We start from the raw sequence: 13678 nt of genomic DNA, 5'->3' as shown, positions 1-13678 counted from the left end.
ACAAAAGTTAAAACCTAAGGCACCAACACCAGGGCTGGGTGCACGCTCGGGGAGCTCCCAGCAACCCAACGAACGAGACCATCACAGCGGCCTGGGCCGGGCCGGTCGCTCAGTGCCCGGGCCGGTCGCTCAGTGCCCGGGCCGGTCCCTCAGCGGCCAGGCCGGTCGCACAGTGCCCTGGCCGGTCCCTCAGTGCCCGGGCCGGTCGCACAGTGCCCGGGCCGGTCCCTCAGTGCCCGGGCCGGTCCCTCAGTGCCCGGGCCGATCCCTCAATGGCCGGGCCGGTCCCTCAGTGCCCGGGCCGGTCCCTCAGTGCCCTGGCCGCCGTTCCAGCCGAGGGGCGGTGGGAGCGCGGGCCCGTGCCCGCCGCAGGCGCAGGCGGGGCGGGGCCGGCTGGCGGGGCGGGGTCTGGCGCGGCGGGGCCGCCAGAGGGCGCCACTGCGCGGGCGGGCGGCGGCTCGCGGCTCGGGGTGCGCACCGGTGCCGGGGGCCCGGACGGTGCTCGGCCCCGACCGCCCGGCCCCGCTCCGGCCCCGCTCCGGCCCCGCTCCGGCCCGCCCGGCCCCGCTCCGGCCCGCCCGGCCCCGCTCCGGCCCGCCCGGCCCCTCCCCTCTCTGGCAGGGAGCGGGGCCGCACAGACAAGGTAAGGGTGCGCGGCCGGCTCCCGTCCCCCCGGCTGCGCGTTTGGCATCCCCGTGTCGTGTCCGTCCCGTCCCCTCCCGTCCCTTCCGTGGGGAGAGCGTTCCCCCTCCGTCCCTCCGTCCCTCCGTCCCCCGGCGCAGCGCGCAGGTCGCTCGTCCGCCGGCAGAGCCCCGCGGCAGCGCGGGGCAGGCCCGGGCATGTCCCGGGAGGCGCCGCCTGCGCGGCCCCGCCGTGCCCCGCGCACTCCTGGGCTGCGGGGCCGCGGGGCGCTCCGTGCGTGTGCCCGGGCTGCCGCATCCTGGCCGTAGAGTTTGGGAGGGTCGGGTGAGTTTGCCGGGTTTTAGCTGTTTGACCGGCCGGTGCTGTTTCTCGTGGCAGATGATCGATACCCTGGCGAGCGGCGGGGCTCGGGACCTGGTGCTGGAGCTGCCCGCAATGCTGGAGCAGGAGCTGCGGGCCCAGCCCCGGGCCGCCGGCCTCAGGCTGCTCGAGGCTGCCCACGACAATGGCCTGCGAATGACCGCACGGCTGCGAGACTTCGAAGTGAAAGATCTTCTCAGCTTAACTCAGTTCTTTGGCTTCCACACTGAGACGTTCTCACTAGCTGTGAATTTCTTAGACAGGTTTTTGTCGAAAATGAAGGTAAGGCTTTTTAAAGTATAAACTCTCAGCCTAGTTCCTATTCGAAGCTAGAATGTCTTGGGTTGAGGTAAAGGTTAAGCTCCTACCAGAGATTCTTGATTGTGCGGAGCTAAAAAATTGTGTTCTCCGTTCAGATTTTGGTATTGTTAAGAAAGGTGTTTCCTCTGAAGAAGGAAAAACTAAAGGATGTCGATGGGCTGGGAAACAGGACGTGTTAATGGCTTAGACCGATTGCCTGTCCTGTTGCATGGATACAAAAACATGTTAAATTACTTCTCATTTAACTGCCTTTTCTACCTATCAGTTAGCCGTGTGTATATCAAGGTGCTGTTGAGCACTTAAAATCTGGTCAAACATTAGTTAGCACTGCATTCTCCCGTGCAGATGTGACATGCTGACCTGAATTGTTTTAAATTGTCTAACAAGACAGGATTACCACTGTACAGTTTGGACAAGAACAAAAGCTTGTTTTCCTTGTGTGTGCAAACAAAAATGAGAAAGCTAGATGGAATGGATGGGAAAATGATGATTTAAAAGACTTGTGAATCCAGATGAAGCAAAAAAAATCAGGACTACATTGTCTGTAGAATAAAATATGATCATTTATGCATACATATACATATGTATGTGTGTGTATATACTTAAAATAGAGTTAGAAACCTCCAATTTTTTACTATCACCCCTAATATGTACAAGACTTTAAGTCGTAAAAGCTTCATATTAGGCTGTTTTAGAACCTTATTAACAAGTCAGTTCTGCCTCAATCAAAATTGCTCTGCAGTCTTGCTTTTTAGATGAATGAGATGCAACTTACGGTGCGTAACTGTTTTCCTGCTTGGTTAAATAAAGATAATAATGTACAATAAAAGATTTAGTTTTCAATCTCCAAAAAACAAAACAACCCCTCATCTCCCATAATTATTCAATGAAATAGATTGGTGCCTACAGTTTGATACTTGCATGTTGTAATAGCTGATCAGAGGCCTTCTTCTTTGAAAATAACAATTCACTTTTCTTTAGGTACAGCCTAAACACTTGGGCTGTGTTGGACTCAGCTGCTTCTACTTGGCTGTGAAGGCATCAGAAGAAGAGAGAAATGTGCCCTTAGCCACTGACTTAATTCGAATAAGCCAGTACAGATTCACTGTTTCTGATATGATGAGAATGGAGAAAATCATATTGGAGAAATTGTGTTGGAAAGTCAAAGCTATAACTGCCTTCCAATTCCTACAGCTCTATCATTCGTTCACTCATGAGAATTTAAGCTGTGAAAGGTACAATAGCTAATCCTGATTTTCCTATAACTGCCTAAGACCAGAAAATATAGAATGTAGAAAAATAAGCAGGGAAATTGCTTGAGTAATTTGCCTTTCTATACTTTAAAAATACCACAAACTTTCTCCCCTACTGGTAATTGTCATAAATGTGAACATCTATGGTTTTATAGTATTGTAATTTTAAATACTGCTTGCATAAATGGAGTATTGCTCTCTGAGCCGAAAACCAAACTTGCTCAATAATGATGGTATAATAAATCTCTGCTAATGCTGCAGTGAAGTATTGCCTCATTGTAAAGATTGCAAAATCTGGCTTAAAAAATATGCCTTTTGCTAGTAAGGACTGAAATTCCTTGTTAAGCCTGCTTTGATAATGCAACTCTTCCCCAGTGTAACACAAGATTTATTTTTGGCATTGGGACTGCCAAAACTGAACACCTGTTTGAATGTAACCCCAGAAGTTCTGGGACAAATGAGGCCTTTGTTTAGATAATGAACATTCTTGCTACTTCTCTTGAGTTCCCAGAGTGATGCTGCCTTTATCAAGCTTGCATTCCTCTAGATTCACTCATCTGCTTTTATTACAGGAGAAAATACCTTAATTTTGAGAGACTTGAGACCCAGCTTAAGGCCTGTCACTGCAGAATCATGTTTTCTAAAGCCAAGGTAAACATCTTAAAAGTTCAAAGAAAATTAAACTGCTGAAACTTAGCAAAGCAGTGTTTAAAAACATCTTCTCTCTCCAGCCTTCTGTCTTGGCACTGTCTATTTTGGCACTAGAGATAGAAGAACAAAAACTGCTGGAGTTGACGGAGGCATTGGAATTTCTACAGTTACATTCCAAGGTATGTGCAGATAAAATTTCAGGGAAGGGTGGAAGAAAAATGCATGGAAAGGTCTACCCAGTGGAGAAGGAACAGGTGCATTGGCATATTGGTTTCTTTTATGGCTTTATTATGATGTTTTGTTGTTTTTTTTCATTTGGCCTGAGATATTTGGCTGCCTATCCTGTTGAAGAAGCTGAAAGTACATGTACAAAGTAAAGATTCAGCTAGTTGTTAACATAGGACATTATGTCTTGTTATGTAGATAAGCAATAGAGAACTGACCTTCTGGAAGGAGCTGGTGTTAAAGTGCCTTACAGAATATTCCTCAAGCAAGTGTTCCAAACCAAATGTGCAGAAATTAAAATGGATTGTGTCTGGACGTACAGCTCGGCAGCTTAAACATAGCTACTACAGAATAACACACCTTCCTACCATTCCAGAGACCACTTCATAATAGGTAAGTCCTTGTAAAACCAATCTCTGATAATGAAGAAGTAAAATTAGCTGTAAACTACCTCCAGGGTCCTTACAGGTTACCTCCTGGAATCATGTAACAGAAGTGTAGTTGGCCTCTTCTCATGTTCATGTTTAAACCAGTGCTGTACCTAAAGAAGTGACAACCTAATTAATGTATGAACACTGGAGAAAGAACTGATGTGTGTCATCGTAGCAGAAATGTTCTACAGACATTGGGACCACATTCACACTAAAATGTAGAGTAAAGCTTGCAAAAGGGGAAAAAAAACCTTTGTCTTGCTCCTACCCCAAAAAGAAAACCAGCCTGCTAGAATGAGTTTCCTGTAATTGTTCACTTAAGCCACTTACAACAGACAGTGTTATACAGTTTTACTTGTATAACTGCTTAGTGGAGGCTAAAATCTGTAATTCAGTTTCTCCTGTTACTGTTCTACTCTGTAAAAATGATAAACTTCCTTACCTAGACTTTACTTCCAGAGGCTACGCATTTTTCTAACAACCATCTTGCTGTTGTCTTGCTGTATTAAGATCTCATGCTTTGTTTGGCTCTTGTAGAAAGCACTTCAGTTGACTGGTTTGTTTGGGTTTTTTACAGGAGTACAGTCAAATGGGAGGACCATCCTGTGACCTTGTCAACAGGCACACAAATATTTGAGAAACAGTCTGAACCGTGATCTTAATAATGAAGAACTCAGCTCATGGAAAGAACATGTAACATTTCAGACTAAAGATCCTTCCAGCAAATAACAGTTCTTTTTGTGATGAATTCAACAGTACGTGGTGTCAGTTTTCAGTCTTACTAGGTAGACTGTTCACTAGTCAGTGAAATAACACAATCCCAATACAAGGAATTTTAACACCTTGGAGTTTGTAGAGCAGCTTGTGTAATCTAACCTTGGTTTACAGTAACTGCAGGTGCTGAATTAGGTATTAATTTTTAAAACCTGGTTCACTTTCTGAGGATTATGCAATACTAGGAAAATCTGATGTGCAGTAGTGGAGTGCTGCAGTGTGTTAAGAAAAGAAAGACTAATCCAACTCGATGACAACAGCAAATGCCTGCCAGCTCACCTGGTGTGCTGTTTGGGCAGTACCTTTGTCCACGTGTTCCTGCCAGGATGGGCACTGGCCTCCTACCACAGACACATTAAACATTAGCCTGTGATACCCACTGAACGTGTTGAGTAGGTAGAGCAGGAGAAAAGAGAAACTTCACTGTGTTCCTTTAGGAAAGACAGTCACTAGACACATCAGTAACTGCATTATTTTATAAGAGCTGTAGTTTACTGATGCCACTGTCATTGAGTGTAAAAACTTGGTGATACCAAATTTTTCATGAAAGACTAAGGGAAAGAACTGGGTCACATGGAACCCTTTCATGCCCTAAATCTGACATTAGTTTTCCAGAGTTTTCCTGTACTGGAGGTAAATGCTGACACTGAACAAGCACATTGTTACAGGTACAGTAGGAGCAGGGCTAGTTCCCCCCTGTGGCCTCTGTGTAGGAGTAATCCAGAGAAACAATTGCTTCAACTCTAATCTCTTTAATGGTAAGCTTTGTACAACACAACTGTTTGTTCTGAAGACCAGGTCAGTATTTGAGGTATTCATGCTTCTAGTGCTACCAAGGAAGTGAATAATAAGAATGTATTACTGTATGTTAGATAAAAAGAGGTTCTGGGAGAGTGTTGCTAATGTCCTCTTGAATTCTGCTGTGGGGACTTGAATTCCCACTGTGGGACAGAGGCTGTTGGCAACGGGCTGTTAAACTTGATTGTCATATGGACTGATGGAGTGGAGGAGAGATCAGAGTGTGGGATGAGGTGTTGATCAGCCAACCCTTGCTTGTAATGGTACCAGCTGAGGTGGAAACCATTCTTTGCATATCTCAAACTAGTTAAAGCTTTCACAGAAGAATCCATACCAAAGCTCCACTGGACAAATCAAGTCTTCTCATGAACACATGGGAATGATTGCACTGCAAAATGCATAACTGGCTATCACACCTGTCAGTGCTGCCTGGGCATTATGCTGACCTTTGCAAAGTGATTCAAAGGTGTGGTCAGCCTTCTGGGAGAGGATGCAATGTGCAATTCTAATTGTCCTGTCTCAAGATATGTACCTTTAAATTAAATGTTGAAATGAGCTTAACTAAGTAGCTTTTTTCCTGTATGCACGTAATGAAACATCTTAGTAGGATGCTTTTAAATGTGACTTATATCTGCACAGTACCTGGAGAAAAATTTCCAGGCAGAAGGTAAGACATAATGCAGATTTTTTTTCGCCCAGTTTATTTTTATAAGATGTTGAGGCTGCATGGGAGTGACTAGACAACCACATGAGAAAATATAAATATCTTACAATATCTGTTCTTCAGCAGCTGTGATTCTTCAGAATCACAGATTGGGTCAGGTTGGAAGGGACCATGGGTGGGATCAGCTGTTCCCACCTCATTGCTCAAGCAGGGTCATCCCAGAGCACATGACTGATTCATCCAGACATTCTTGATGAACTCCAGTAAGGCAGACTCCATACCATCTCAGGGAAACCTGTTCCTGTGCAGAGTCTCTGCACAGGAAAGAACTTCTTCCTCATGTCCAGGTGGAACACAGGCATCACAGAATCACTAGGTGGGAACAGACCTTCAAGACAACATTGAATCCAACCCATGCCCTAACACCTCAACTAAACCATGGTACTGAGTGCCACATCCAGTCATTTTTTAAACACATCCAGGGATGGTGACTCCACCTCCCTGGGCAGGCCATTCCAGAACTTTATCACTCTTTCAGTGTAAAACTTTTTCCTAATATCCAACTTGTATTTCCCGTGACGCAGCTTGAGACTGTGTCCTCTGGTTCTGTCAGAGTACAGGGGAAGAATGTCCTCCCTGCTCCTGCTGGCCACACCATTCCTGATACAGGCCAGGATGCCCTTGGTCTTCTTGGCCACCTGGGCACAGTGCTGGCTCATGTTCAGTTGGCTGCCCATCTGTACCCCCAGGTCCCTTTCTGCTGGGCACAGCATTCCCAGCCTGTAATGTTGCCATTGGGGTTACTGTGGCCAAAATGCAGGAATCGGCACTTGGATTTATTAAACTTCTTCTTAATGGACTCTGCCCATCCATCGAACTGTTCCAGGTCTCTGCAGAGCCATCCTACCTTCCAATAGATCGACATGCTCCCAGCTTAGTGTCATCTGCAACTTTACTAATGGAAGATTCAACACCCTCATCCATGTTGTCAATAAAGATACTGAACAGAGCTGGCCCCAGCACAGAGCCCTGGGGGACACCACTGGTGACTGGCCCCAGCTGGATGCAGCACCGCTCACCACCACTCTCTGGGCCGGCCATCCAGCCAGTTCTGAGATCAGCAGAGTGCTCCTGTCCCAGCCGTGGGCTGCAGCTTTTCCAGGAGTGTGCTGTGGGAGACAGTGCCAAAGGCCTTGCTGGAGTCCAGATAGACACATCCACAGCCTTTCCTGCATCCACCAGGTGGGTCACTTAGTCACAAAAGGAGACGAGGTTGGTCAAATGTGACCTACCCCTCCTAAACCCATGCTGGCTGGGTCTGATACCCTGGCCATCCTGTAAGTGCTGCATGATGACACTCAGTATAAACTGTTCCATTCCCTTACCAGGTACTGAGGTCAGGCTGACTGGCCTGTAATTACCAGGATCTTCCTTCCCACCCTTGCTGTGAATGGGTGTCAACACTGGCCAGCTTCCAGTCACCTGGAACCTCACCAGTGAGCCAGAACTGTTAGTAAATAATGGGAGAGCAGCTTCGCAAGCTCATCTGCCAGCTCCCTCATCACCCTGGGGTGGATCCCATCTGGTCCCATAGATTTATGAACATCCAAGCAGCTCAGCAGTTCTTTGACTGCTTCTTCCTGGATAACAGGGGGAACCATTCTGCTCCCTGACACCATCTACCAACCCAGGAGGACACTTATCCTGAGGACAAGGCATCTTCCCACTAAAGACTGAGGCAAAGAAGGTGTTAAGCACTTCCTCCTTCTCCTCATCTGCAGATACTGAGTTCCCTCCCTCATCCAAAAGAGAACAAAGACTGGTCTTAACAAAGGTTGCTTGGTTTGTGCCTCTTGTCTTGTTGCTGAGCACCATGGAGCAGTCTGGTCCATGCTTTGAGCTCCCCCTGCAGACAGAGACAGACAGGGATGAGGTCCCCTCTCAGCTGTATCTCCTCTGGAGGCTGAAGAGCCTCAGCTCCCAAAGCCTTTCCTTGTAGGGATATCCTTCAATGCCTTCCACAGCCTCTGCTGGACTCACTCCAGGAGCTCCACGTCCCGCCTGTCTTGAGCAGCCCAACTTGACACAGCACTCCAGATCTGGCCTCACCAGGGTTAAGCAGAGGAGCAGGATCACCTCCCTGACCTTCTGGCAATGTTCTTCCTGATTCACCCCAGGATATAATTGGCCTTCTTGTCCTCCAGGGCACTGCTGGCTCAGGGACAGCTCATTGTCCACCAGGACCCAAAGGTCCTTCTCTGCAGAGCTACTCTCCAGCAGATCAGCCCCAGCCTGGTGCATAGGGAGATTCCTTCCCAAGTGTAGATAAGCAAGAATAAGAATAAGAATCCTTGCATTAAGACAAGTGGTAAATTTATAACTGATTCGTTTACTATGGTGTTTCTAAAATAAAAAAAAACACCCAAACCAAACGTTCTGCTCAAAGACATTACTTTTTTATGTACACCTTTCTCTATAGTATGTGCCTTAGTATCATAAAGTTATTACAGCTTATAAATCAGCTGGTAACACTTTGTCTTCATTCTGCTGGAAAAGATCTTCTTTCTCTTCACTGAAGTAATTACTTTTGACAACAATCCATTGTAGAGATCACTGAAGTCTTCAACAGTTACATGATTCCAGTCCTTAATTGTAACATGTAATTTGTCTAAAGGGTCACATATAAAAAGTTCACTTTTCACAACTAGAAAAGTCTGGTCCTCCTTCGCTGTAGTTCCCAGAAATTTCTGCCCCACTGAAGTCAAACCCAGGGTTCTGATGGAAGTAAAATCAAAAATTATTTAGTAAGTAAATTATTTAGAAAAAAAATGCTTAAAAAAACCCAGTCAAGCCACAAAAAAACCTCCTAAATTGCTTTTTGTTAATATTCTGCCATTGTAGCAAGAACATACAACAATCAACTTGTCCTACATTTATCACAGCACTGAAATTCTTGGAAAATGCATCAACAAATTCTGAATTGTCATAGTTTGGTTGCCTACTGCTGAAGTGACTCTTCAGTAATGCTGTTCTTGACTTAGCAAGTAGTCAGATCTCCCAGAAAAGAAATATTAAGGAAAATTTAAGAAAGAGATCTGGCTTTTGGTGTCCTTTGAAACTGCCTTTTGAAAATCTTAAGTATGTGCCCTGATGGATAACAAGGTTCATAAAACTGCTGTTCTCTGCTGCAGTACATAGCCTGCTGATTCAGCTGGTATGTAAAATGTTGTAATTCTACACCTCTGCAGACGTGTACTGGAATAGTTGTGTGCCAAAGGTATAGCAAAATAATCTAGGCAATTTTAGTGAAAGCACAAGGAACATCTTTTCCAGGTAACTATTCCACTCCATCTTACATTATAAGCATCTCCAGTAGAGTTTGATGTTCAAATTTTATTGTAAATATGGCTATGTCATAATTCTAGATAATTACTTGTTAGGCTACACACAACAGAAGTTGTGTGTAGCCTAACAAGTGAAAAGTTGTTAGGAAGATGCAATTACTAAAACAGCAATAGCACCCCTCCAAACTCACCTGAACTTACCAGAAACCCTGCAGACAGAGTGCAGACAAAATAATCTCTTCAAAGCACAGTGATAAAACCTTGTAAGCATTTTATGGATATTGGACTAAAGCATATATTCCATGCCATTTGTTCAGCTTTCCTGGCCATAACCTCTGTGTGCTAACAAAACATATAAGGAGTAATTATGGTGCTTTAACTTACTTCTCTTTGGAATCTCTCCAGTGTAAGTTTCCTTTGCATCTGGTCCTGTACCCAAGGATCAGCAGCATATTCATTTTCTAACAGAGATGTCCAACAATTTCCAGCATCTCTATTTGTCTTCATTAGAACAATTCGTATCAGCTGCCTGTCTTCTGTTGAATGAAAACACATAAAGCAACCTTTAAACTCAGTCCTATGTGCTGGTTCTTGATTTGGTGAATTCACTGTTAACAAGCACAAGAAGTGAAATAATTTAAATTCTTAATTCCAATGCCAACCTAGTTATTGATAAATAAATAAACATCAGCAAGAGAAAAAAGGCTGAAGCAAAAACAGCCTATACAGTCATCTCTTCTGTTCTGGCCTGTAAGATGCTGAAGCTGTTTTAAGGGATTAAACACAGTTCATAAGTTCTTCTATTGCAAACATAAAGCAATCTCTTGGAAATGTTCACAACAAAGATTTAATCTATTAATATAGAAAACTCTGCTAAGGTAATAATGAAAAATTTAAGGTCAGGCTTTACAGAGAGTTATTACCAACAAAAGCCAGAACTAAGTTTTAGCAACATATGACCAGATTATTATTTAAACAGTGTGTATGGCCATAGAGAATATATTGGAAGCATGTTTCAAAGTAAATGTGCAGAGTGTTTAGTTCTACTGAAGTGAATAAATACAGCGTTAGAGGTGTATTTTGAAGACAATTTGTGTACTGAAAAAGACTTGGCTTCACTTCAAAATGTATATTAACACTTTTAATGTTAGTGGCTTAAATTACTAAATTATCAATAAATATTTAATATACATATTGATGGAAAAGAAAATCCTTCACAGGAAAACATTGAGAGGCACAGTCCACAAATATGATTGCCAAACCCCAAAATATTTGGAATATTTTACAGTATTTATGATATAATGGGCCAATATGCTTCTTTTCCTCATTATATGTAGGAACCTTAATGTGATTTTTAAATTTTTTTCTGATTCTCTTGGACTGCAGATTTTGTCACTTTTGTCATTCAAGAAAATGTAATGCATAAAAGGTAGGAATTATGGAGAGTCATGGACCACACAGCTGCACCATAACTGTTTACCTTTAACTGAAGGTTTGCAAAATACTTCTCACTATATGGAAATGTTTGCAACCCATTGATGAGGACCTTCCAGGATGTGGCATCTCATTAACCTTAGTCTCAAGTGCTTTTGTAATACCTCAGTTCCTTAATCCAGCAATAATGACTGCCTTTTTACAAAGCTACGAGAAGAAAGTAATCTTTCCCATTAATAAAGAGGGGCTACATTATTCTGCAGTGTCTACTGGAAAGTTTTACTGTCTTTATAATGTTGCTTCAGATGCAGGTTATTACCTAAGGTCCACGTTCCTTCATCAGTTACTGTAGAGTCAAAAAGTTTACCCTGCAAAAGACAGGGACAATATTACAAATCAGTAAAACCACTTCAACATCCAGTTCATATTGAGTTATAAAGTTTTATTCACAACTTAACCACCTTGCATTCTGCTGAAAATGAATAGAGTGATCTGGCCCTACAAGTATACACTTGCATGTAGCCTGTCAAAGAATTATTGCTTATTATGCAATTATTTTTTTAATTGAAGCATTTAATACTTTGTTTCAATATCTGGAGTAATTGAAATGGCTTGTATTTCTCAGCAAGTAGTGTCATTTTTAATAATCTTGTCAGGAAAATGCAAGTGTTTTTGCCAGGAGTGACATCTAGCTCTGGTGCAGGGCACAGGTAGTATAAGCAGCTCATTATGAATGTGAAAGTAAATCTGTCTTTAGGCTGGTTTTTTGGGGTTTGTTTGGTTGGTTTTGTTTTGGTGGTTTTGTTTGTTTGTTTGTTTGTTGTTTTTTGGGTTTTTTTTTTTTGTTTTCTGAAGCAATTGAAGCTGTGCACTGAAATGCTGTTCAGCTGTTCACATTCATATTAAAATCCATGAGTGTTTGTATTTTTATTTTTCATAGAATTACTGAATGGATTGGATTGAAAGGGACCTTAAAGTTCATTTAATTCCAGCTGCCTGCCATGCCCAGGGACAGCTTCCACTGTCCCAGGTTGCTCCAAGCCCCATCCAACCTGGCCTTGAACACTTCCAGGGATGGGGCAGCCACAGCTTCACTGGGCACCCTGTGCCAGGGCCTCCCCACCCTCACAGCAAAGAATTTCTTCCTAATACCAAGATAACACTGTCTTCTGACAGTTTAAAACCTTTCCCCCTTGTCCCAGCACTACATGGCCTTGTAAGAAGGCCCTCTCCAGCTCTCTTTCCATGTACTGGAGGACAAGCACCATCTGTAAAACCTCCTGAAAGTGAACAAAACTGTTTCCAATGAATGTCATTTTTAATCTATCAAACCTGGGATAAAGAACGGAGAGGCACCACAGGGCACAGGTGTGCAAACCTTCTCCCAGGCCACTAATGACAGCACATGAGGACTCAGTCTAAGCTGAGCCAGGGCAGGTCTGGGCTGGACATCGGGAAGAAATTTCACAGAAAGAGTGACTAGACATCGGGTCGGGCTGCCCAGGGAGGTGGCGGAGTCAGTCCCTGGAGGTGTTTAAGGAAAGCCCAGGGTCGGCTGACACAGTGGTCGGTCACAGGCTGGACTCGATGATCTCAGAGGTATTTTTAACCCAACTGAGCCCGTGCCCCCCCGGCGCCCCGCGGCCTACGCGTCGGACGGGCCGCCGGCCCGCTCCCCCGGGCTGCCCGCGGTACCTGCAGCAGCTCCTGCCCGCCCACGGCCAGGGAGATGTGCCGGCTCCGCAGGCTGCAGCGCACGTCCTTGGCGCGGGTGCCCGGCGGGACGCGCACCTCGATGAACACCTCCTCCAGCGTCTGGTACCAGCGGCCCCAGGGCGTCCCGCAGGGCACCACCCCGCTGCGCTCCTCGAACGGAGCCGACATGGGACACGGCGGCAGCGCTCAGCTCCGCGATCCGCGATCCGCGCCGAACCGCACAGAGCCGCGCACAGCGACCAGCGGGACAGCGAGCCCCGCACCGCACGGCCCCGCACCGCACGGCCCCGCACCGCACGGCTCCGCACCGCACGGCCCCGCACCGCACGGCTCCGCACCGCACGGCCCCGCCCCGCACGGCTCCGCGCTCCCGGTGCCGCTCCGCGCTCCCGGCCCGGGGAGCGCCCGCCCCGCGCACGCGCACCGCCGGCCACGCCCCCCGCCGGGCCCGCAGCGCGCCTGCCCCGCTCCGGGCGCTCCGATTGGCCGAGGCGGGCGGGGCGGCGGCAGCTGATTGGCTGGTCGGCGCGCGCTGCGGCCGTTGGCCCCTTTGAACGCCGGGCCGCGGGGTCCCAGCGCCGCCATGGCGTCCGCGCCGCTCCGCCGGCGCCTCCACCGCGATGGGAGCGCTGGTACGTGAGGAGAGGGGACGGAGGGAGCGGGGACCGGCCTCGGCGGGGACAGAGGGGCGGGGACCGGCCTCGGCGTGTCCCTGCCTCAGCGTGTCCCTGCCTCAGCGTGTCCCTTCCTGTGAGGAGCGGCCCGTAGCGCGGTGCCTGAGGGCTCTCGCAGGGGTCCCCTTCTAACGCAGAAGGTCCCGGCTTCGTGTCTGGCCCTGGCATGCTAAATACAGCAGTGAACGTGTGTAGTGTACGTAGTAACTAAAGCGGTGCCAGGCCTTGCTGGCCTCTGGTGCGGTAGTACAGCGCTGTTAGAGGAACGTGCAGAGCTGCTCACGGCTGAGGCACTGCTAGCGAGAGCGTTTTCTGATGTACGGGTCTCTCACGGTGAGGTTTTGGCTGTAGATTTACCCTCGATGTTACCAGCCTCAGCTCATCAACGTTG

At 46.7% G+C, this 13678-nt stretch overlaps 2 protein-coding genes across 2 annotated transcripts; one reads left to right on the top strand and one right to left on the bottom strand.

Annotated features, from left to right (window-relative positions):
- The first annotated feature begins 544 nt into the window (after nucleotides 1-544).
- On the top strand, nucleotides 545-6016 carry CCNG1 (cyclin G1). Its single transcript, XM_068205659.1, has 7 exons — nucleotides 545-643; nucleotides 1021-1284; nucleotides 2305-2558; nucleotides 3149-3227; nucleotides 3308-3406; nucleotides 3651-3845; nucleotides 4461-6016. The coding sequence occupies exons 2-6, from the start codon at nucleotides 1021-1023 to the stop codon at nucleotides 3840-3842; spliced, it is 888 nt and encodes a 295-aa protein (XP_068061760.1). The 5' UTR covers nucleotides 545-643; the 3' UTR covers nucleotides 3843-3845; nucleotides 4461-6016.
- Nucleotides 6017-8553: 2537 nt separating this feature from the next.
- Nucleotides 8554-12842, bottom strand: NUDCD2 (NudC domain containing 2). Its single transcript, XM_068205644.1, has 4 exons — nucleotides 12593-12842; nucleotides 11217-11265; nucleotides 9848-9999; nucleotides 8554-8894 (listed from the first exon to the last, which is right to left on the bottom strand). The coding sequence occupies exons 1-4, from the start codon at nucleotides 12779-12781 to the stop codon at nucleotides 8811-8813; spliced, it is 474 nt and encodes a 157-aa protein (XP_068061745.1). The 5' UTR covers nucleotides 12782-12842; the 3' UTR covers nucleotides 8554-8810.
- Nucleotides 12843-13678: the final 836 nt, after the last annotated feature.

The sequence above is a fragment of the Anomalospiza imberbis genome, chromosome 15 (genome assembly GCF_031753505.1).
Source record: "Anomalospiza imberbis isolate Cuckoo-Finch-1a 21T00152 chromosome 15, ASM3175350v1, whole genome shotgun sequence".
NCBI lineage: Eukaryota > Metazoa > Chordata > Aves > Passeriformes > Viduidae > Anomalospiza > Anomalospiza imberbis.
This window is presented reverse-complemented; position numbering and strand designations above follow the sequence as displayed.

Coding starts and splice junctions, on each gene's coding strand:
- CCNG1 (XM_068205659.1), top strand. CDS start 1,021: ATGATCGATACCCTGGCGAGCGGCGGGGCTCGGGACCTGGTGCTGGAG. Junction 3,228..3,307: donor TCATGTTTTCTAAAGCCAAG/GTAAACATCTTA, acceptor TTCTCTCTCCAG/CCTTCTGTCTTGGCACTGTC. Junction 3,407..3,650: donor TTCTACAGTTACATTCCAAG/GTATGTGCAGAT, acceptor CTTGTTATGTAG/ATAAGCAATAGAGAACTGAC.
- NUDCD2 (XM_068205644.1), bottom strand. CDS start 12,781: ATGTCGGCTCCGTTCGAGGAGCGCAGCGGGGTGGTGCCCTGCGGGACG. Junction 11,266..12,592: donor GCGGGCAGGAGCTGCTGCAG/GTACCGCGGGCA, acceptor TGTCTTTTGCAG/GGTAAACTTTTTGACTCTAC. Junction 10,000..11,216: donor TGAAGGAACGTGGACCTTAG/GTAATAACCTGC, acceptor TTCATTCAACAG/AAGACAGGCAGCTGATACGA.